Genomic DNA, 24,335 nt, shown 5'->3' on the forward strand with positions numbered 1-24,335 from the left:
AGGTCCATGAACGAAACTAAACTGAACCTGACACTATTGAGCATTGAGGACCTGGACCAGACCTTGTTTTTTTTCTTACGGTGTTATATTTCTTCTGTATACACAAACACTCAGCCTTGAGACGATCATTAAACAGAATATTAACTCTTCTGACATCTATCCTCATCTACTCATTGAGTTTTATGGAATAATAATTAATGTGGCTTCAGTTCAACTTGGTAGATTTTAATGAGTTGTTTGTCTCTTTCTCTGCTTGCAATAACATTTATAAGGATAATAACCTCAGAATGGTTCCAGGCTCACAGCTGCTGTGATTAATTCTGTCACAGAGGAACATTAGAAACAGGAAATGAACAGAGAACCCAGTGCTAATTAAAGACAGAATTGTGTCATGCGTGATTGTTGTCATTTTCATTGCTTTATAGTCACTCTGTTACATTTAAGTCTGTGGATCAACTAAAGCAGGCCTAAATCTATTTTGACAAACAAAGTGAACCAAGTCGATCCTTAAGTGGGTGGAAAGTGGGTGGAAAGTTTAATAGAAAAAAAGATTTTAAAAGATTTTTTTCCTAGGGCTGTCAGCAAACATTTTGATATGTTGGTAACACTAAAGCCTTTATGCGTAATGCATTATAAAGTTTCATAATGTACATTATAATGCATTATATCTTTTCATAAATAACTGTGACCAAAACTAAAATGCATTATAATATTTGCAGATTCTTTGTTACGTCTAAAATTGGTTGTTTGTCATGTTTTAATGCATTGTACTTAGTCTGCGTCAGTGTTTGCTGTAAGCTAGTCCTGCAGCGCTATCAGAGTTCTTCTGAAACTTTTGCCCCTATTTGGGTCTGAGTAAAACACGCCATTTTTGTGTGTGTCCTTTTAAATGCAAATGAGCTGCTGCTCCCGGCCCCCTTTCCAGAAAAGGGCGGAGCTTTAACAGATTGCACTTCGGTTGCTCAACATCAACAAAGCTGGAGAATCTCACACAGCCAAAATGAGGATTGTCAGTAACGGTGTTCAGCCTTACATTGTTCAAACCGGAGTCGACACTGATGGAGAGACTCAGGAAGAAGTTACAACTTTTAGAATGAAACTGGACGCTTCTGAATGGTTAGTGGATACATTTATGTAGTTGCTGTGGAGTTGATTCAACTCGTCCACTAGCATGTGACGTCATGTTAATCTTTTGTTCAAATCCAGCGTTGAATTAATCATCATTTGTGAAGCAGTCTGTCGTAAAATGACGGCATGTCAACAACACTCTACTACAACAACTCTTCCTCTTCTCTAAAGCAGACCAACATGGCCTCACCCCCTTTGTTGTGTGTTTTTGGAGGCAGGGTTTATGTAAATTTTAGGGTTTGTGATGTCACTAACCTGGGAAGAAGCACATTGTAGTCCCTACAAGTCATGTGTTGTAGTCCTTAAAAAACAATTTCTGTAAAATAAAATATCTCCCTTTGCATTGACCTTTGAGCATCATAACTTTGCAGATGTTGTTTATGCTCAAACAGCAACATACACACTAACTAAAGTTTAAAAAAGTGAAATCATAATCAATCACCCCTTTAAAACATGACTAATTATTCATAATATCTCTTGGTTTTATGTGTCTGTTTCAGCCTGTCTCCTGGCCTGAGGTCAATGGTGTTGTGCTCAGTTACTCTGCGTCCTGTCGCAGTGAGCTAGGTTCATCGCAGTGGACTTGCGGCGCTTTAAACGCATCAAGAAGCTCCTGTGTCCTCACCGTCTCTCTCGACCCCTGTTACTGCAACCTGACGGCTACCAACTCTGCTGGGACATCACCTCCAGCTCACATCTACATACCTGCGCACACAGATGCAGGTAAATCACTGATGTTATGCTTCAGCATGTTCAGGAGTTTCAGTGGAATTAATGTGTCGGAAAATGCAGCTAATAGTCATTGGTTTATATGGTTTCTAGCTAGACAAACTGGTGGTCATTTATGGTTGCTAGTATAATATAATATAGTACATAATATACATAATACAGAAAGCTTCAATGAACAATATCAACCGAGAACATACAGTTTACGTTGCTAAGAGTGGTTGCTAAGGGTGTTGTGTAGTGATACACAGAACTGGTACGAAGCGGTCATAGCTGTGTTTTATTGTGAATAAAACACAGCTATTGACCAATCGGAATCATGGACAGGAACTAACAGTTTTATAATATAATATACAAACCCGATTCCAAAAAAGTTGGGACACTGTACAAATTGTGAATAAAAAAGGAATGCAATAATTTATAAATCTCATAAACTTTTTTTTTTTTTTTTCACAATAGAATATAGATAACATATAAAATGTTGAAAGTGAGACATTTTGAAATGTCATGCCAAATATTGGCTCATTTTGGATTTCATGAGAGCTAAACATTCCAAAAAAGTTGTGACAGGTAGCAATAAGAGGCCAGAAAATGTACATATAAGGAACAGCTGGAGGACCAATTTGCAACTTATTAGGTCAATTGGCAACATGATTGGGTATCTTACTGGATCTGTCTGCTGCTTTTGACACCGTTAACCACCAGATCCTCCTGTCAACACTCATGTCGAAGGGCATCTCGGGAACCGCACTCCAGTGGTTCAAGTCTTACCTCTCAGGTAGATCCTTCAGGGTATCTTGGAGAGGTGAGGTGTCCAAGTCACATCATCTTGCTACTGGGGTACCTCAGGGCTCAGTGCTTGGACCATTTCTCTTCTCCATCTACATGTCATCACTAGGATCTGTCATTCAGGAACATGGTTTCTCCTATCACTGTTATGCTGATGACACAAAACTCTACCTCTCATTCCAACCAGATGATCCGACGGTTGCTGGTCGCATTGCAGCCTGCCTGACAGCCATTTCTGCCTGGATGAAGGACCACCACCTTCAATTCAACCTTGCAAAAACGGAACTGCTTGTGGTCGGTGCCAACCCAACACTTCATCACAACCTTTCAATTCAACTTGGGTCATCAACTATTACTGCTTCCAGGACAGCCAGGAACCTTGGAGTGGTGATGGATGATTGTTTAAGCTTTACAGATCATGTTGCTACAACGGCCCGGTCCTGCAGATTTGCCTTGTACAACATCAGGAAGATTAGACCCTTCCTATCGGAGCATTCCACAAAAATTCTTGTCCAAGCTCTTGTTCTATCCAGACAGGACTATTGTAATGCTCTCTTGGCTGGCCTTCCAGCATGCACTGTCAAGCCTCTTCAACTGATCCAGAATTCTGCAGCAAGAACCGAAGAGAGCGCACGTCACTCCTCTCTTCATCAGTCTGCATTGGCTGCCAGTAGCTACTCGCATCCAATTCAAGGCTCTGATATTTGCCTACAGAACAACCGCTGGCTCTACACCGCTCTACCTTAACTCACTACTTCAGACTTATGCGCCCTCCAGAAACTTGCATTCTGCAAGTGAACGGCGCCTTGTGGTGCCATCACAAAGGGGCACAAAATCACTCTCATGGACCTTCTCCGGGTCTGTTCCTGGCTGGGGAAATGACCTGCCACACTCTATCCGAGCAGCTGAATCTTTAGCCACTTTCAAAAAAATGCTAAAGACGTATCTTTTTCGTCAGCACTTGACCCAGTAATAGTAGCACTTACCTTGATCTATTTGTGTATTAATTAAAAAAATTCCTTGCTATGAGCACTTTACTGTCATAACTGTGACTTCAGACAGCACTTACATACTGTTGTTGTCATGTTGATTTGATTGATTCTACTGTTCTCATTTGTAAGTTGCTTTGGATAAAAGCGTCTTCTAAATGACTAAATGTAAATGTATAAAGAGCCTCTCAGAGTGGCAGCGTCTCTCAGAAGTCAAGATGGGCAGAGGATCACCAATTCCCCCAATGCTGCGGCGAAAAATGGTGGAGCAATATCAGAAAGGAGTTTCTCAGAGAAAAATTGCAAAGAGTTTGAAGTTATCATCATCTACAGTGCATAATATCATCCAAAGATTCAGAGAATCTGGAACAATCTCTGTGCGTAAGGGTCAAGGCCGGAAAACCATACTGGATGCCTGTGATCTTCGGGCCCTTAGACGGCACTGCATCACATACAGGAATGCTACTGTAATGGAAATCACAGCATGGGCTCAGGAATACTTCCAGAAAACATTGTCGGTGAACACAATCCACCGTGCCATTCGCCGCTGCCGGCTAAAACTCTATAGGTCAAAAAAGAAGCCATATCTAAAAATGATCCAGAAGCGCAGGCGTTTTCTCTGGGCCAAGGCTCATTTAAAATGGACTGTGGCAAAGTGGAAAACTGTTCTGTGGTCAGACGAATCAAAATTTGATGTTCTTTTTAGAAAACTGGGAAGCCATGTCATCCGGACTAAAGAGGACAAGGAAAACCCAAGTTGTTATCAGCGCTCAGTTCAGAAGCCTGCATCTCTGATGGTATGGGGTTTCATGAGTGTGTGTGGCATGGGCAGCTTACACATCTGGAAAGGCACCATCAATGCTGAAAGGTGTATCCAAGTTCTAGAACAACATATGCTCCCATCCAGACGTCGTCTCTTTCAGGGAAGACCTTGCATTTTACAGCATTACAGTGCCAGACCACATACTGCATCAATTACAACATCATGGCTGCGTAGTAGAAGGATCCGGGTACTGAAATGGCCAGCCTGCCGTCCAGATCTTTCACCCATAGAAAACATTTGCCACATCATAAAGAGGAAGATGCGACAAAGAAGACTTAAGACAGTTGAGCAACTAGAAGCCTGTATTAGACAAGAATGGGACAACATTCCTGTTCCTAAACTTGAGCAACGTGTCTCCTCAGTCCCCAGACGTTTGCAGACTGTTATAAAAAGAAGAGGGGATGCCACACAGTGGTAAACATGGCCTTGTCCCAACTTTTTTGAGATGTGTTGATGCCATGAAATTTAAAATCAACTTATTTTTCCCTTAAAATGATACATTTTCTCAGTATAAACATTTGATATATCATCTATGTTGTATTCTGAATAAAATATTGAAATTTGAAACTTCCACATCATTGCATTCTGTTTTTATCCACAATTTGTACAGTGTCCCAACTTTTTTGGAATCGGTTTTATAATATAATATAATATAATATAATATAATATAATATAATATAATATAATATAATATAATATAATATAATATAATATAATATAATATAATATAATATAATATATAAAAAATTATTATATTTTGAATATTTTGTATTTAACTTAAATTCAAAAATAAAGAAAATGAGAATAAGCAGCTTTCTTTTTAAAAGTATTTCATTCTCTGATTTATTTAAAAATAGGCAACACAACATATTTATTTGATATACAAACATTCTTTTTCATTGAACTTGTTGTGATTTACCCCCTAAACCCCTAAATCACAAAAAACATTCTGCATTTTTACATTTTTGATTTTAGTATGTTTTTAAAGCTTTTTAAATATGAGGACTCATGAAATCTCCTCATATTTCATGTTTGCGTCGTAATACCGGTGTAATACCCATGTCATTATATATTTCTTCCAGGCAACCAGGAAAGATCTCTTCATAACAGAGAAATATAGAAATTTATAGAAATCTATAGAAATTCTTTTCCTGCTCAAGAGTAAAACATGATGTGGAACTTTTTCCACAATAACTCTCCTGCCAGTACAATATTTCATTGTAATGTTAAAAAGATGTAAGAGCAAAATACCACCAATAAAGAGTTGTTTTTCATCATCATTCGGTTACCTGAATCTGGGTGCCAGGGGTCAAAGGCTGCAGACATGGGCGGCACTGTGAGTGCAGACGCCCCGCAGTTGGACTCCACCAGGACTCCCTGTATGGAGGCTGTGGAGGGCAGTATGGTCCCAGGGCGGCCGTCAGCGGTGCGATGCGGTTGAACTGGAGAGACAGCCCACGAATCCTGGGGTGTTATATCGCTCTATCAACACCGGATCAATCTGACCCGTTTCTAAAAGACAACAGCAGAAAACATCAAAAAATAAAAAATAAACGGTTGCTCTCTTACACTCTGAATTCATGACATCCTGTTAAAAACTCAAAGCAACTTGCTTGTGGCTGTTGAATGAAATAGAGATGATTTTATGGGAAATTCTGCACAGGCATTCATAAAACAACATCAGAAACCTTGAGGTAATTTATTCCAAACTTATCTGCCCATTTCCAATCCTAGAAGAACTCCCACCCCCTCAGATGACCAGAGTCACCCCATTGGACGACACTCGCCTGAAGGTGGAATGGACATCTGCACTGAACCAATCAGAGAGCGGCTTTGTGCTGCAGTGGAGTTCTGTGCCTTACAGTGGACCAACTAGTCTGCACTGGGAACATGTAAATAAAACTGCAAGAAGTTTTATTCTCACAGGTTTGAACAATCACTTTTACTCCTATAGAGATGCGCACTAAGTCATTTTTTTGTTTGTTTTTCTGGACGTTATGACCGTTGGTGTGGATCACCTCACACGTTTACAGTTACTTATGGCGTTAATATATTTCTTCATTTTATCTTTATCTTGAATAAGAATAAGAATAAAAATATTGGTAACACTTTACAATAAGGTTCATTAGTTAACATTAGTTAGCTACATTAGTTAACAAACTAATAATGAACTGCACTTATACAGCATTTATTAATCTTTGTTAATATTAATTTCAATATAAGTATAGTTTAATCAAAGAACTAGAACCAAATAGTTTTAGTACATGTCTGTGTGTGTTTCAGGCCTTCTGCCAGAGGTGCCATATAATCTGTCGGTCGTGAGTCTGTATGAGCGACGAGCAGGAAGTGACATGTCTGCCATTGCCTTCACACGGGAAGGAGGTCAGATATTACACTGAAAGATGTTCATTTATGGGAACTGAAGGTGTGGTAGTACTGTGTGTGGTAGTCATATGCCATGCTCAAAAAGAAAAGAAAAGAAAAGAAAAGCATAATACACAAAAATGATCTTTAGAAAAGAATGGGGCTAGTTGTCACACATGCTACTGTATATCTCAGTAGGGTGTATAACTACACTGTAAAAAATTATTTTCATGAGATTTTTTCTTTTGTCAAATCAACTTAGATTATATCTATTAATGTTATCAGATAACATCAGAATCTATTAATGTGATTCAGATTATTTATTATTTTATTGTCATCTCAAATCAACTCAAATTTTTAATTTCAATGAACTCAAAATTTTAAGGCAACTTACTTTTTTAAGTTAAACCAACAATAATCAAAAGTCCAAATATATATATATATATTGTCATGTAGTAATTTATGTCATATTTCATATATTTCACCCCATATACTGTGACAACATGCCCCAGTCACAAAGGTAATTTATGTTATATTATTTTTATTTTATTTTCTAAAATAAATGTCCTTACCAAATTATATCTGACATTTAAAAAATACAAAGGGACATGAAAACCAACCAAAGAAAGGCTGTCATTATAATAATGAATGTTAAATAAACAAAAACACAAACAAACACTGCAGCTGCTCATGAATTTGCATAACCTTCGACTTCTGTACACGTCAGTCCAGCTCATGGCAACACCTTTATTTAAATAAATATATCAAGATAAACACGATGAACAGTGTCTGTATGTTCATGTAATTAAAGTAAGTCTGTAAATAATTGCTGTCGGTGTGAATGCATTGACTGATGTGTTTCTGTGTAACAGCGCCCTCTGTTGGCCCAAAGATGACAGTGCTGAAGACAGGCAGCAGTGGCATTTTTCTGAAATGGGAACCTGTTCCTATAGAGAAACTTCATGGCTTCTTCCGAAATTACACTGTTCTGTACAGTATAAATGGCAAAAGTAAAACACAAACTTTTCTTTGCAAAATACTTAGAAGCTACTAATTAATTAAATTGCCTCGACAGAACTTTCATTTTAGAGTTTGACCCTCCACGTTTGTGTCTGTATCTGAAGGTGAGGAGGTTTACGCTCGCGTTGAACAGATGTCTCTGCCTGGACTAACAATAGGAACCTATAACATCTGTGTAATGGCTCACACTGCAGCAGGGGGCGCCGCCGGGCCGTGGCAGATGGTGGCTGTGGGTAAGAATGACACAACTTGGGCTGATTTTTTTTATACATTCATGCCTGTATAAACACAATGTTATCTTTAAACCTGTTTGTGTGTGTCCAAATAAGGGCCTGAAGATGTACAAGTGATCCCCATACTGCTGTGCGCACTACTACTGAGTTTTCTGATACTAATAATCCCATTATACCTGAGAGTACAGTAAGAGAGCTTGTAATATCATGATTGTTATTAAATCTATTTTCATTCAAGGAAAGCATTAATAAACACTGTCCTATATTTATCTCACTATAAACAGCCTTTGCAATGCAGTATGTTCTTCTGTTTAAAAAATCAATTCTCTAGCATGCAGTACTTATTGTCTCTGTATTTATGTTTGTTTTTTAGGATTAAACAATGTCTGTGTCCGACCGTACCAGACCCCTCAAAAAGCAGCCTGTCCGTCTGGTCTAACGCTAACCCGTGTCAGGTACACAAAACCTTATTTGTACTGTAGTTATTCAGCATGGTCAGTGATTCTTCAAACCCACATGCTGATATTAGGAAACATATACACCTCAGGTATCAATAATCTATAAATTAAAATCTGTAGGTAAGAATGAATTGTATCTCTTGCTACAGTCTGGAAAGAAAATACCTTCCAAATAAATGTCCAAAGATGTGACCTAAAAAAAAATAAATTCATTATATTGCTTCTTAAATAAATGTATCTTGATTTAAAGGTACAATTTGTTAAATTTTTGCAGTAAAATATCCAAAAACCACTAGGCTAGTGTTATATATTTTGTCCAGCTGATTACTAACAATATCTCTAATGTTTTCAACTACTTGTAAATCATGAGAAAATTCCCATTCTAAACAGTGACACGGGGCAGTGCAGTCGCCTGTCAATGACGCAGTTACCTTTGTTACCGCCTTTACTGACGTAGAAACCACATGACAACAGTGCCGTGGACAAATGCGGAAGTAGTGTCTAGCGTCCAGCAAACCACTAGCTCGCTTCAAGCAGTTCCTTATTTACTTCTTGCACGTTTTATGGTGGATTGTGTTACTTATTTGTGGAACATAATTACTGTTTACCATCTGCCGCTGGTTCTGTCGACAAGGACAGCTCCCGTAAACTCATGACCGGAAAAGCGGAAGCGGCGCCGGCGACTGTGTCATAATAAAAGTCCCGCTGCTCGTGAGGCGTGTGTTGATCAATCGCTCCAGCTCCTCGTTCAGCTCCCGCAACACTCGGTCCTGCTCTACTTCATACTACAGTAACGTTAATAATCGCATCCACGAACATGACTTCTTCCAGACTCCAATCCCTATTCTTTTGCACCGTCCGTTGAGATGGAGACCACATGTCCCAAGTTTCCACTCTAAAACTTTACGTCATCAAACTACGCCTTTGTTTTGAATAGGCTTCTAGCGACCTCTAGCGGAAACAAATATCACAAATTGTACCTTTAAGTATTTTAGATATTTGTACTGGAGAAAAAAATGCAGAGAAAGAAAATATTTTTTTATATACAGTATATGACTCAGTTTCCACCAAAACTAACAAAGTTAGTGTATTTTGTTACCAAGTAGACAACAGTGTCAGAGAAAAGCATACATGACATGGAACATAAGACATATGATGGATGAAGAAAACAAAGTAAAATCCTGGTAAATAGTAAATAAACAGAGTATTTTTATTATATTTATAGAATATTATCATTAATAATACATTCGTTTGGAGTTTGGACTAATTAAGAGTGGAAAAATATAAGAATGATTTCTGAAAGATCATGTGACACTGAGACTGGAGTGTAATAATATTTTTAATAATTGTAATAATATTTTTGATCAAGTAAATGCAGCCTTGGTGAGCATAACAGACTTCGTTCATATATATATATATATATATATATATATATATATATATATATATATATATATATATATATATATATATACTGCAGTTCAAATGTTTGGGAACATTAAGATTTTTAATGTTTTTAAAAGAAGTCTCATATGCTCACCAAGGCTGCATTTATTTGGTCCAAAATACAAAAAAAAGAGTTATGTTGTGAAATATTTTTACAATTTAAAATATTTGTTTTATATATTAATATACTTTAAAATATAATTTATTCCTGTGATCAAAGCTGAATTTTCAGCATTATTACTCCAGTCTTCAGTGTCACATGATCCTTCAAAAATCATTCTAATATGCTGATTTGTTATCAATGTTGGAAACAGTTGTGCTGCTTAATATTTTTTTATAACCTGTTATACTTTTTTCAGGATTCTTTGATGAATAAAAAGTTAAAACAAATAACAGCATTTATTTAAAATAGAAATATTTTGCACAAATATTCACTACTGTTTTTTTCTTTCTTTTTTTTAAAGAAAATAATACTTTTATTCAGCAAGAATGTTAAATTGATAAAAAGTGATAGTAAAGACTTATATTGTTAGAAAATAGTTCTATTTTAAATAAATGCTTTCTTTTTAACTTTTTATTCATTAATGAATCCTGAAAAAGTTTCACAGTTTAAAAAAAAAAAATATCAAGCAACACAACTATCTCCAACATTGATAATAACCAAGTATCAAATCAGCATATTAGAATGATTTCTGAAGGATCATGTGACACTGAAGACTGGAGTAATGTCTGATGAAAATGCAGCTTTGCATCAAAGAAATAAATAATATTTTAAAGTATATTAAAATAGAAAACAATTATTTTAAATTCTAATAATATTTCACAATATTACATTTTTTTTTTGTATTTTTGATCAATCAAATATATGCAGCCTTGATGAGCATAAGAGACTTCTTTCAAAAACATTAAAAATAGTAATCCAAACTTTTGACCTTCAAACTACAGCAAGACCAGTTTCATTAAGTTTTCTCTTCTATGTTCAACAGCATAAGCTAACATCCACCATGAGCTCCATCATCTCCATCAGTCAAGCTACAAGCTATCAGGGTTATTGTGAGAAAGACTACGTCCCGGTTCAGGTGTTCACCTACCACACTGTTCGACATGATTGCAATGAGGCCGAAACCAAGACCACTGGAACATACCTGGACCCCAAACCAGCACCAGCTTTCCCGACACATCTCCTCAACCAGAGCTACACCAAACCAGACCAACTCATTCCTGCGGTATATAAAGAAGACTCGCAGCCCTCATCGGCCGATCTCTTATTCGACTCACTCTTCAACTGTAAAAGGAGTCAAGTAGATTTAAGCAGCTACATCCATGTGTCCCAGAGCTACGCACCATTTGTTACAACCGAAGACGCATACAGAACTCTCGAGCTCGATGAGTGTTCGCACTTCCTGCAGGTTTCACCGGAGGACACCAGCACGTAGTTCATCACAGACTAAACAATGAGTCTTACGTGACTGGGGTTTCACAATCTCACTCTCGCCAGCCAGCCCGCCAAAACACGTGCCATCATATCAAACACCATCTTTTTGTGCTTTCTGATGGACAGATATATACAGGCTTGGGAAGTAACAGGATAATTTGAACGGCATAAGGCAGGTTGGGACGTAAACCTGGATGCAATAGAATCCGATAACTAGTCTGCTCTGCAAACTGTGTCCAGTGTAGACAGCCTCAGTTAATTATAAGAGTTGCACTGGATTTACAAAAGTTTCATTGGCAGGTTCAAGAGATTGCGTCCGCTCACTGTTCTGCTCGGCACTGTGACCTAGCAGGTAACCTTTTTATCTGAGCACCTCCCGTCAGATCTTGTCTAGGTCAAGGGCTCGACTTGAGTCAGAAGTGCATTTCCACATGTGACACCTCTCACAAAACCACTCAAGAAGAAAATGTGCATAAACCACTGATACCAGTTGCCAATTTCATGGAAAATTGTGCAAAGTAGGAAAATTGCTCTCATTGCATGGAGATTTGGCCAGTATTTTCTGTTTCTAAGATAAGACAGTGCTATTTTAATGTTAACACTGTATTGCTTTTCTCTTTTTTTTATCTTATGGTTCCCTGAAAACTACAAGTATCTGCATTGTTACTTTCATATTGTGATGTTTGGTTACATTTTTAGTAAGTATTTGTAATTAGTGATTTTTAACCCTCCCATTTCTGTTGACAGTCAAGAACAAATAGTCCCAGACAGACAACATGTTCCCCTTCGTGGGACTGGTTATATCATGGACAAATCTTGGAATTATATGGACCTGTTTAACTTGAGAGGAACCAAATATTATTTTGTATTGTGTATTTCCAATGTGGTTTTAACTGTACCAATGCTGCTTACATTAAACCTGTCATCATCTCCTGCATTTTACTCTGTTCTGCCTTCCTCTGGCCTTTTGGCTGTTAGATGAGTTTATGACTGATTTGGACATCAGACAGAACTCAATTCTGATGGGTTTTGGATATCAAATAGAACTCAATTCTGATGGGTTTTGGATATCAAATAGAACTCAATTCTAACTGGTTTTGGACATCAGACAGAACTTAATTCTGACTGGTTGTGGTTATCAAACATTCACATTGCACAATTTCTATATCCTAATTATTGTTAATGTAATTCATTTTTCAGGAGCTCATTGCTTCTACGTTCAGTTAAACTGCTAACAGTGATTGTAAATTAATTGCCTAATTATTACATTATTTGCTAACTGCATTCTTTAAATAGTAATGTTGACATGCATTCTCTGTAAAGCTGCTTTGAAATGATATATATCGTGAAAAGCGCTATACAAATAAATGTGAATTGAATTGAATTATCAGACAGAACTCAATTCTGATGGGTTTTGGATATCAAATAGAACTCAATTCTAAGTGGTTTTGGACATCAGACAGAACTCAATTCTGATGGGTTTTGGATATCAGACAGAACTCAATTCTGATGGGTTTTGGATATCAGACAGAACTCAATTCTGATGGGTTTTGGATATCAGACAGAACTCAATTCTGATGGGTTTTGGACATCAGACAGAACTCAGTTCTGATGGGTTTTGGATATCAGACAGAACTCAATTCTGATGGGTTTTGGATATCAAATAGAACTCAGTTCTAAGTGGTTTTGGACATCAGACAGAACTCAATTCTGATGGGTTTTGGATATCAAATAGAACTCAATTCTAAGTGGTTTTGGACATCAGACAGAACTCAATTCTGATGGGTTTTGGATATCAGACAGAACTCAATTCTGATGGGTTTTGAATATCAGACAGAACTCAATTCTGATGGGTTTTGGATATCAAATAGAACTCAGTTCTGATGGGTTTTGGATATCAGACAGAACTCAATTCTGATGGGTTTTGGATATCAAATAGAACTCAGTTCTGATGGGTTTTGGATATCAGACAGAACTCAATTCTGATGGGTTTTGGATATCAGACAGAACTGAATTCTGATGGGTTTTGGATATCAGACAGAACTCAATTCTGATGGGTTTTGGATATCAAATAGAACTCAGTTCTAAGTGGTTTTGGACATCAGACAGAACTCAATTCTGATGGGTTTTGGATATCAGACAAAACTCAATTCTGATGGGTTTTGGATATCAGACAGAACTCAATTCTGATGGGTTTTGGATATCAGACAGAACTCAATTCTGATGGGTTTTGGACATCAGACAGAACTCAATTCTGATGGGTTTTGGATATCAGACAGAACTCAATTCTGATGGGTTTTGGATATCAGACAGAACTCAATTCTGATGGGTTTTGGACATCAGACAACTCAGTTCTGATGGGTTTTGGATATCAGACAGAACTCAATTCTGATGGGTTTTGGATATCAAATAGAACTCAGTTCTAAGTGGTTTTGGACATCAGACAGAACTCAATTCTGATGGGTTTTGGATATCAAATAGAACTCAATTCTAAGTGGTTTTGGACATCAGACAGAACTCAATTCTGATGGGTTTTGGATATCAGACAGAACTCAATTCTGATGGGTTTTGGATATCAGACAGAACTCAATTCTGATGGGTTTTGGACATCAGACAGAACTCAGTTCTGATGGGTTTTGGATATCAGACAGAACTCAATTCTGATGGGTTTTGGATATCAGACAGAACTCAATTCTAATGGGTTTTGGATATCAGACAGAACTCACTTCTGACGGGTTTTGGATATCAGACAAAACTCAATTCTGATGGGTTTTGGATATCAAATAGAACTCAGTTCTAAGTGGTTTTGGACATCAGACAGAACTCAATTCTGATGGGTTTTGGATATCAGACAGAACTCAATTCTGATGGGTTTTGGATATCAGACAGAACTCAATTCTGATGGGTTTTGGATATCAGACAGAACTCAATTCTGATGGGTTTTGGACATCAGACAGAACTCAATGTTACTGTTTTTGGATATCAGACAGAATTCAATCTTAACCAGTTTTGGTTATCAGACAGAACTCAGTTCTGATGGGTTTTGGATATCAAATATAACTCAGTTCTAACTGGTTTTGGATATCAGACAGAACTCAATTCTAACAGGTTTTGATTATCAGATGGAACTCAGTTCTTACTGGTTTTGGTTATTAGACAGAATTAAATTTTAACTGGTTTTGGATATCAAATAGAACTCAGTTCTAACTGGTTTTGGTTATCAGACAGAACTCAGTTCTAACTGGTTTTGGATATCAGACAGAACTCAATTCTAATGGGTTTTGGTTATCAGACAGAACTCAATTCTGATGGGTTTTGGATATCAAATAGAACTCAGTTCTAAGTGGTTTTGGACATCAGACAGAACTCAATTCTGATGGGTTTTGGATATCAGACAGAACTCAATTCTGATGGGTTTTGGATATCAGACAGAACTCAATTCTGATGGGTTTTGGATATCAAATAGAACTCAGTTCTAAGTGGTTTTGGACATCAGACAGAACTCAATTCTGATGGGTTTTGGATATCAAATAGAACTCAATTCTAAGTGGTTTTGGACATCAGACAGAACTGAATTCTGATGGGTTTTGGATATCAGACAGAACTCAATTCTGATGGGTTTTGGATATCAGACAGAACTCAATTCTGATGGGTTTTGGATATCAGACAGAACTCAATTCTGATGGGTTTTGGATATCAGCCAGAACTCAACTCTGATGGGTTTTGGACATCAGACAGAACTCAATTCTGATGGGTTTTGGATATCAGACAGAACTGAATTCTGATGGGTTTTGGATATCAAATAGAACTCAGTTCTAAGTGGTTTTGGACATCAGACAGAACGCAATGTTACTGTTTTTGGATATCAGACAGAATTCAATTCTGATGGGTTTTGGATATCAGACAGAACTCAATTCTGATGGGTTTTGGTTATCAGACAGAATTCAATTCTGATGGGTTTTGGATATCAGACAGAACTCAATTCTGATGGGTTTTGGATATCAGACAGAACTCAATTCTGATGGGTTTTGGTTATCAGACAGAATTCAATTCTGATGGGTTTTGGATATCAGACAGAACTCAATTCTGATGGGTTTTGGATATCAGACAGAACTCAATTCTGATGGGTTTTGGATATCAGACAGAACTCAATTCTGATGGGTTTTGGACATCAGACAGAACTCAATGTTACTGTTTTTGGATATCAGACAGAATTCAATCTTAACCAGTTTTGGTTATCAGACAGAACTCAATTCTGATGGGTTTTGGATATCAAATATAACTCAGTTCTAACTGGTTTTGGATATCAGACAGAACTCAATTCTAACAGGTTTTGATTATCAGATGGAACTCAGTTCTTACTGGTTTTGGTTATTAGACAGAATTAAATTTTAACTGGTTTTGGATATCAAATAGAACTCAGTTCTAACTGGTTTTGGTTATCAGACAGAACTCAGTTCTAACTGGTTTTGGATATCAGACAGAACTCAATTCTAATGGGTTTTGGTTATCAGACAGAACTCAATTCTGATGGGTTTTGGATATCAAATAGAACTCAGTTCTAAGTGGTTTTGGACATCAGACAGAACTCAACTCTGATGGGATTTGGATATCAAATAGAACTCAATTCTGATGGGTTTTGGATATCAAACAGAACTCAATTCTGATGGGTTTTGGACATCAGACAGAACTCAGTTCTGATGGGTTTTGGATATCAGACAGAACTCAATTCTGATGGGATTTGGATATCAAATAGAACTCAATTCTGATGGGTTTTGGATATCAAACAGAACTCAATTCTGATGGGTTTTGGACATCAGACAGAACTCAGTTCTGATGGGTTTTGGATATCAGACAGAACTCAATTCTGATGGGTTTTGGATATCAGACAGAACTCAATTCTAATGGGTTTTGGTTATCAGACGGAATTCAATTCAATATCAGACGGAACCCAATCTTAACCGGTTTTGGATAACAGGCAGAACTCATTTCTAACTGGTTTTGGGTATTTGTTAGGTACATCTTGCTATTACTGGGTTGGACTCCCTTTTGCCTTAGTTCTTTGTGGCATAGATTCAACAAAGTGCTGGAAACATTCCCCAGAGATTTTGTTCCATATTGTCATGACATCATCACACAGTTTCTGTAGATTTGTCAGCTGCAGATCCATGAAGCTAATCTCCTGTTCCACCACATCTCAAAGCTGCTCTACTAGATTGAGATCTGGTGACTGTGGAGGCCATGTGAGTATAGTGAACTCATGTTCAAGAAACCAGTTTGCGAAGATTTGAGCTTTGTGACATCAGAAGATGGGTACACAGTGGTCATAAAGGGATGGGCATGATCAGCAACAATACTCAGGTAGACTGTAGCATTTAAATGATGTTCAGTTGATACTAAAGGGGCCCAAAGTGTGCCAAGAAAATATCCTCCACAACATTACACCACCAGTCCCAGACTGAACCGTTGATACAGTTTCACTACAGTATGTCTACATGCCTAAATGCACTAGTTGCTGCCATGTGATTGGCTGATTAGATAGATATCAAGTGTACCTAATAAAGTGTCCCGTATTGTTTCATTTACAAATTAATAGATTTGAGCAATCCCATTGTAAAACAATGTTAATATTTGTGAGCTGTATCTGAAGATAAACCAGACTACGGAAGAGGAAAAGACAACGAGAGGGTCGCTAGGCGAGCTTCGGGAATATTTTGTTGGGAATGTTGTGGCTTTAGGCCAGAGTTCACCACCGCTGGTCCATCTTTCCTGTGACTGGAATTCCCAACAAAATCCCTCTTTGTTTGGACAGACACAGGCCAGGGCAGTGTCACACATACATCCGGCTCCACAGAGCTGATCTTCGGCGACAGGAGCACAGATCGGCAGCGTGCCAGAGCTGGTGCAGCAATATTTATTGTGGATGAAATGTGCTATTGTTGACAATAGATGGATATTCACACTGACCTGCCAGAACCATGCTAACATGCTCCTTGCATTCCACCATTCCTTTGGGAATTTGTCAGCCTAATGTGGCTCAAAAAAGAATGGATTAATGCTTAGCACACTATTTGTCATTCCTGTAGTAATGTTGAGAAACTCAAGGCTCTGTATATTCCCATAAAATACATGTTATTGTTATTTGACTAATCAAGTGAACAGAAAATCACCTTGTGTTATTGTTATCTCAAGTCACGAAGGTTAATATTTGAAAGTAAACGCTATATCTTACTTGGTTTGAGGAAATATGTGCATATACATAGACTATACATGTGCTAAATGTGTTGAGTGCTTGAAAATGCCAGCATACACTGGACTTTGGTTATATTTATTGATATTTCTTGGGTGTGGTGATTGATCATAGGGAGATTTCCTTTGCACTTTGACTGCTCTGCAGTGGAGATCTTTAGTGTATGGAGAAATGAAGATGTAAAAAGCACATGTTAGCTTTCTGTCTCTACACATTTTGTTAACTTTGGGTATTTTTGTGTTTAACTTCCCTAATGTCATCAGAGCAACAGCACAACCTGACAAAACATCCTTGGGACAAAGGAAGATGGTTCATAAAAGGGCGTAGTGATTATCAGGGTTCATTTACTTATTTTAAGAACTAAAATAAGTGGGATATATAAACAAGTATGTGTGTGTGTATGTTGTATTGTGAGTCAAGTTTGCACATTTTTTCCTGTTTATTATACTAAACCCCTGGGTTTTTTTTTAATGTACAAGCACAGTCTTGCAAAGTATACTTAATTTAACTCGTACACATACACAGGCATTCGACGCATGTGTGGTTTTGAGCAATCTCTCGCCATTATTATTAACAGCCAAAATATTTTTTCATGGCAGAGGTACTTTCTAACCTCTTCGCACAATCTCTCGTCTATGTAGACCTCCATTGTCGCTGTAGCTTGCATGCGTTCTACCCTGCGTTCCATTCAGAAGGGCTCGCCCCTTTGCCCTAATCCCTTCAAAGGGTTTACCCTCTGGAGTGAGAGCTTCAAAGGGATGAAGGGTGCAGGGGTCAAAAAAACTATTTTTTTGGAAAGCACTTCTGCGTCATCTTAAGGAGACAATCAAGGAGCACATTTTATACGCTGGTTGACCCCCCAAAAAACACGCTCTAAACGATGAGTAGATTGTGCAAGCTGCGCCTTTTGTTTAATGTTAGTTTATTTATTTATTCATTCATTTATTTTTGGTTTATCGCACCATATTGTATATTGTGTCTATGTATTTGAAACTTTTGAATGGACTGATATAGGGAGCTGCAAAATATTTTTGTTGAAATACAATGTCATTTTGACCACAACAATGAACCAAATCTAACTCATATAAATATTACAGTAGTATAGAAAAATACAATACATACATTTATAGGTAAAATAAAACTGTACTCATACTGTGATGCCAAACAAATTCCCTGTGCAAAGGCCCGAAGTGTCCATCAGCTGTACCCTTCAAAATCCTTCATTCTGAAGGGCCCTTTGAAGTGGCCGGTTTTGATCACTTCAGTTTGGAATGACCCTTTAAAATGGTGGCCATGATTGTTTTCACTCCAAAGTGCCCTTCGGAGGTTGATATATCCCGTTTGGAATGCACTGTGGCCCAGTCTCTTCTGTTTATGCAGTTTTTCTTTGACTACCTTGTGATTCGACGCCCCCAGGGCATGGTTGCCACCTTATGGATAAACAAATTACTGCAAAAAAAATTTAAATGCGCATGTGTGACCTGCGCATATAAGTACGTGTGTACTCTACTATGATGAAATTGGCCCTGTCCCAAATTCCACAAGACCGTATAGGGTGTCCCATTCGTCATTTAAGCTTAAAGAAGGGTGCTCTTGAGCGCCCCCTTTGTGGCTGCTATGCGCCCTCGATGCGCACTTCTGCTGAGCCCACAAGACTGTGAGCTACGCAAAGGACTTTACCCAGCAGTCAAAGCGGTATTATGTTGTTTAAGTGCTTAGGGGTTTAGGGTGCCATTTGGGACAGGGCCATTCACGTCTTGCGAGTTGCTGTGAAAGGCATCCATATGATGGTACATGAAATATATCTGGGTTACATATTTAAAATGTAACTAACTGTAAACTCTAAACTGTAAATCACAAACTTCACCCAAATTATGTTATTATTAGATTGGATACTGTTAAGTCAATTAATGAATTTTATATAAGACCATACTGTAGTTTTTGTAGTTTTATTCTTTAATTTCTATGTGTGTGTGTGTGTGTGTGTGTGTGTGTGTGTGTGACCCTAACAGCATAGATGGCACGAAGGTCTTAAAACGCTTGAACACCTGTAACTGCTGCTAGCAGCTATTATAAGTGTTCAATTATTTTTATTATTAATATATATTTAATTTTATTCTATTTTATAAAATATATTGATAAAAAAACAATATTTTACATATCACTTAAAATAATTAAGTAAATAATTTTCTTGAAATAATGAAATATTATCATATATTTGTGTGTTTGTACTAGTCTGAACGAGTAAATCTGTTATATTTCACTTCCAGTGTGTGTGTGTGTGTGTGTGTGTGTGTGTGTGTGAAAGAGAGAGAACAGATTGACGTCAGCAGTGGGCGTGTACCTGGGCGAGTAAAGTCAGTTCAACAGTTTGCGGTACAGTCCTCACTTTTCAAGCGTCTTGATCACTCGCTTGAAACTCGCGTCCGTGAAATTACTCAGCGGGAGCGAGGACGCGTTACATCATCGGCTCACCTTTAACGCAGGTGACACAGGACACCCGGAAGAACACGGGCATTGACTATCACGCGAGTCGCTTCAGTTTCCATAAAGCCCAGAAGAGCTGAATAGATCACAGTCATGTCAGATCTGAGGAAGAACAAGTTGTTCATTGTGCTGATGGATGTTGTGTGTGTGCTCGTGGGTAAGTCTGATCTTTTATTACATGTGCATCTCTGTCTAACATGATCTCAGAGCAGATGGTTGTGAAATCCAGAGCCTGAGTTTACTGAAGTTCACCTGCCACCTTGAACTCCTGTTTCTTCCCATAGGATACAAGCACGTCTCACACAACACATTATATCTGGGTCTGTGACTGTGGCAATGGTGTCTGACATGATAAAAAATATTTTTTTTAAATGTATGTGCCCAGTTCTTATGTTTATTGTTTTTTATGTTAATTATTTGCATTTACATACATATACTATACACATACATATATATGTATGTGTATATATGTATGTGTATATAAAATATATATATATATATATATATATATAGTATATAGTATATAATATATATAGTATATAGTATATAATATATATAGTATATAATATATATAGTTGACCTGAAAGAAAAAGGGGGGAAAAAATCCTTTTCATGGAAAGGTCAAAAATATAGAATGACTTTGTTTTCAGGAATTTAAAACATATTCATCATAGAAGAGATGTAAATTATTATTATTATATATATTTTTTTGTATGATTCACATTTTTAATGGATTTTTAATTGCATTTTAAATGCATAGTTTTAATCTGGACAAAACAAATAAGTGTCATGTCTTTGACTAATACATTTTTTAATGATATTCTGACTTTATCTTTCTAATTTACCTTTATTTAAGTGCCTAGATTATATGGGGTAAATGTTGAGCAATATAAAACCTGAAGTGTTACATTTATTTGTCTGTTGTTTATCATAAGTGATAATTATGTATTTCATGCAACTTAAAGAGAAATTACAAGAACATACCAAGATGTTACCAAAATACTTTAAGATTGGAGGGACATAATACGTTGATAATATGTTCTTTTCTAATTTAATACTAACATTTTCATTACAAATTAAATTGACATGAACAAAGGGTCTCCAGGATGATTTGAGATGTTCAAAGAGCATCAATGGAAGAACATCTGACCATCCCTTCAAAGAGTCACATGATCACTAGTTTGCATTTGATTAGTAAATAGAGCAGAGTCATTAATTAGACATCAAAACGTGATCGTTGTCAGATTTGTTGACCGCATCAATCCATAGTTTTACTGTCTGATAGAAATCATTTATAAATCATTGCACCATGGTACTTACTGTAACTTCAGCGCTTGTTCACACATGCAGTGCTTTATGAATCAATCTTATGTTACAAAAGGACTGACACTCTTTATTTCCATAAATATTAGTTCAGATGTAGTAATCATTATAACTGTAGGAGATGTTCCCTTGACATTTCTGCTTTATATATGGTTTCTGTGCTGCTGCAAGATGTTTCTTGTCCAGATTCTACTTTGTATTTCAACACTGACTATTATTTGAGGCCCCACATAATAACACCTGTAATGTTAGACTGGTGAAATGAAGCATTATCTGATGCGCTCCTCTACTGAAGCATATATCATCCATCACAGTAACAATGCTGACCTTTTTAGGAGTGTCTCTCTCTATGCATAATTATAGTTGAAGTGAACAATGCCTTCTAGAGTTTTACTGCAGCTCATATATGCTTCAGTTCATCTGTGTGGTCTAAGACCTGTCCTAATGACTCAGCATAGAGTGAATAACATTTATAAATCAGCTTCACTGAGTGTGAGTCAGATTTACATCCAAGAAGTGTTCATTAACTGCTGCTGACTCGGCAAACTCTCTCACAGATGAGGACTGATGAGTCTCAAAATCATTACACCACTGCCAGGATTAGTGTATTGGGATCTGTTTTCATTTAAAGCAATAGTTCACACAAAATTACAATTCTGTCATCATTTATGTCCAAAAAAGAACTATACAAGCACTGATAGGTTTGACTATGACGGAGGGGAAGATTTTCAAGGAGTAACAGTTTATTACTCTCAAAAAGCTATCAAATTGCTTCAAAAGGCTTGGAATATAGTGTTTAAATTGTATGAACTACTTTTATTGAGTGTAACAGTACCACTTTATCACTTTTTTTTTTTTTGCCTTGGTTCTAGAAGTATTTTTTTCCATAAGAATTTTTGGTTAAAGGGTTAGTTCACCCAAAAATGAAAATTCTGTCATTTATTACCCTCATGACGTTCCAAAATAAGACCTTCGTCATCTTCAGAACACAAATTAAGATATTTTAGTTAAAATCCGATGGCTCAGTGAGGCCTTCATAGGAAGCAATGTAATTTCCTCTTTCAAGATCCATAAAGGTACTAAAAACATATTTAAATCAGTTCATGTGAGTACAGTGGTTCAATATTAATATTATAAAGCGACAATAATATTTTTGGAGCGTCAAAAATAACAAAATAACGACTTATTTAGTGATGGCCGATTTCAAAACACTGCTTCAGGAAGCATCAGAGCATAATGAATCAGTGTGTCGAATCATGATTCAGATCGCGTTTCAAACTGCCAACGGCTGAAATCACGTGACTTTGGCGCTCCGAACAGCAGATTCGACACACTGATTCATTGTGCTTCAATGCTTCCTGAAGCAGTGTTTTGAAATCGGCCATCACTAAATAAGTCGTTATTTTGTTATTTTGGGCGGTCCAAAAATATTCTCATCGTTTTATAATATTAATATTGAACCACTGTACTCACATGAACTGATTTAAATATATTTTTAGTACCTTTATGGATCTTGAGAGAGGAAGTGACATTGCTTCCTATGGAGGCCTCACGGAGCCATCGGATTTCAAGTAAAATATCTTAATTTGTGTTCCGAAGATGAACGAAGGTCCTAAGGGTGTGGAACGACATGAGGGTGAGTAATAAATGACATTATTTTCATTTTTGGGTGAACTAACCCTTTAAAGGGGACCTATAATGCCACTTTCACAAGATGTAATATAAGTCTCTGGTGTCCCCAGAATGTGTCTGTGAAGTTTCAGCTCAAAATCCCCCACAGATCATTTATTATAGCCTGTCAAATTTGCCCCTATTTGGGTGTGAGCAAAAACACAGTTTTTGTGTGTGTCCCTTTAAATGCAAATGAGCTGCTGCTCCCGGCCCCCTTTCCAGAAGAGGGCGGAGCTTTAACAGCTCTTGCTTCGGTTGCTCAACAACAACAAAGCTGGAGAATCTCACGCAGACAAAATGAGGATTGTCAGTAACGGTGTTCAGCCTTACATTGTTCAAACCGGAGTCGACACTGATGGAGAAACTCAGAAAGAAGTTACAACTTTTAGAATGAAACTGGACGTTTCTGAATGGTTAGTGGATAAATTTATGTAGTTGCTGTGGAGTTGATTCAACTCATCCACTAGCATGTGCCGTCATGTTCATCTTTTGTGCAAATCCAGCGTTGAATTTACCCTCGTTTGTTAAGCAGTTTGGCGTAAAATGATGACATGACAACAACACTCTACTACAACAACTCTTCCTCTTCTCTAAAGCAGCCCAACATGGCCTCATCCCCTTTGTTGTGTGTTCTCTCAAGGGCGGGGTTTATGTAAATTTGGGGGTTTGTGATGTCACCAACCTGGGAAGAAGCTTGTTGTAGTCCTTAAAAAAGTGATTTGGGATTTTTACTTCTGAAACTCAACTGTTGCTGTTTTGGTCTCTCTTTTTTGTTGTTATTTCAATAAACAAAACATTTTGGGTTAACTCCTACTTTAAAAAAAAACTGTAAACAAGGCCAATTTCTTCTCTAGACCGCAGAGACTGACCATCTGAATGATATTTCCTGTCAGTGTGGGCGTGGCCTACAGGTGAGCCCACCTGTGCAATTCAGTGGGAAGATGATAGTGTGCACTGACAGGAAAGACAAACTCAAACAAAGTGGGCCAAAATAATGAATTCTATGCTTGTGTTTGTCTACACATTCTTGCTGCACAGTTTGCATCTGTAAATGTGCTGCGTGTCAAGGCTTGCTGTAGAGTCAGGTCTGTGCAAGTCACACGCTATTCTCTGCTGTGAACACCGGATAGGGATTGCTCTCAAATCATCCCCTTTAAATGTCTGTCCAGACGAAAGCAAATATTTGTGCATGT

At 37.3% G+C, this 24,335-nt stretch overlaps 2 protein-coding genes across 2 annotated transcripts in view; both read left to right on the forward strand.

Moving 5' to 3' along the window:
• The window catches only part of LOC137002998 (interleukin-6 receptor subunit beta), a 30,112-nt gene extending 17,776 nt beyond the window's left edge, over window positions 1–12,336 (forward strand). The window contains exons 8-15 of the mRNA XM_067363000.1: window positions 1,629–1,851; window positions 6,190–6,381; window positions 6,739–6,837; window positions 7,692–7,829; window positions 7,944–8,072; window positions 8,169–8,259; window positions 8,446–8,527; window positions 10,963–12,336. Coding sequence (XP_067219101.1) covers window positions 1,629–1,851; window positions 6,190–6,381; window positions 6,739–6,837; window positions 7,692–7,829; window positions 7,944–8,072; window positions 8,169–8,259; window positions 8,446–8,527; window positions 10,963–11,412 — 1,404 coding nt within the window. The 3' untranslated portion in view covers window positions 11,413–12,336. The remainder of the gene's footprint in view (window positions 1–1,628; window positions 1,852–6,189; window positions 6,382–6,738; window positions 6,838–7,691; window positions 7,830–7,943; window positions 8,073–8,168; window positions 8,260–8,445; window positions 8,528–10,962) is intronic.
• Window positions 12,337–20,053: 7,717 nt separating this feature from the next.
• plpp2a (phospholipid phosphatase 2a) overlaps window positions 20,054–24,335 on the forward strand; it is a 41,410-nt gene continuing 37,128 nt past the window's right edge. Inside the window, exon 1 of the mRNA XM_067363888.1 lies at window positions 20,054–20,305. Coding sequence (XP_067219989.1) covers window positions 20,242–20,305 — 64 coding nt within the window. The 5' untranslated portion in view covers window positions 20,054–20,241. The remainder of the gene's footprint in view (window positions 20,306–24,335) is intronic.

The sequence above is a fragment of the Chanodichthys erythropterus genome, chromosome 16 (assembly GCF_024489055.1).
Source record: "Chanodichthys erythropterus isolate Z2021 chromosome 16, ASM2448905v1, whole genome shotgun sequence".
NCBI lineage: Eukaryota > Metazoa > Chordata > Actinopteri > Cypriniformes > Xenocyprididae > Chanodichthys > Chanodichthys erythropterus.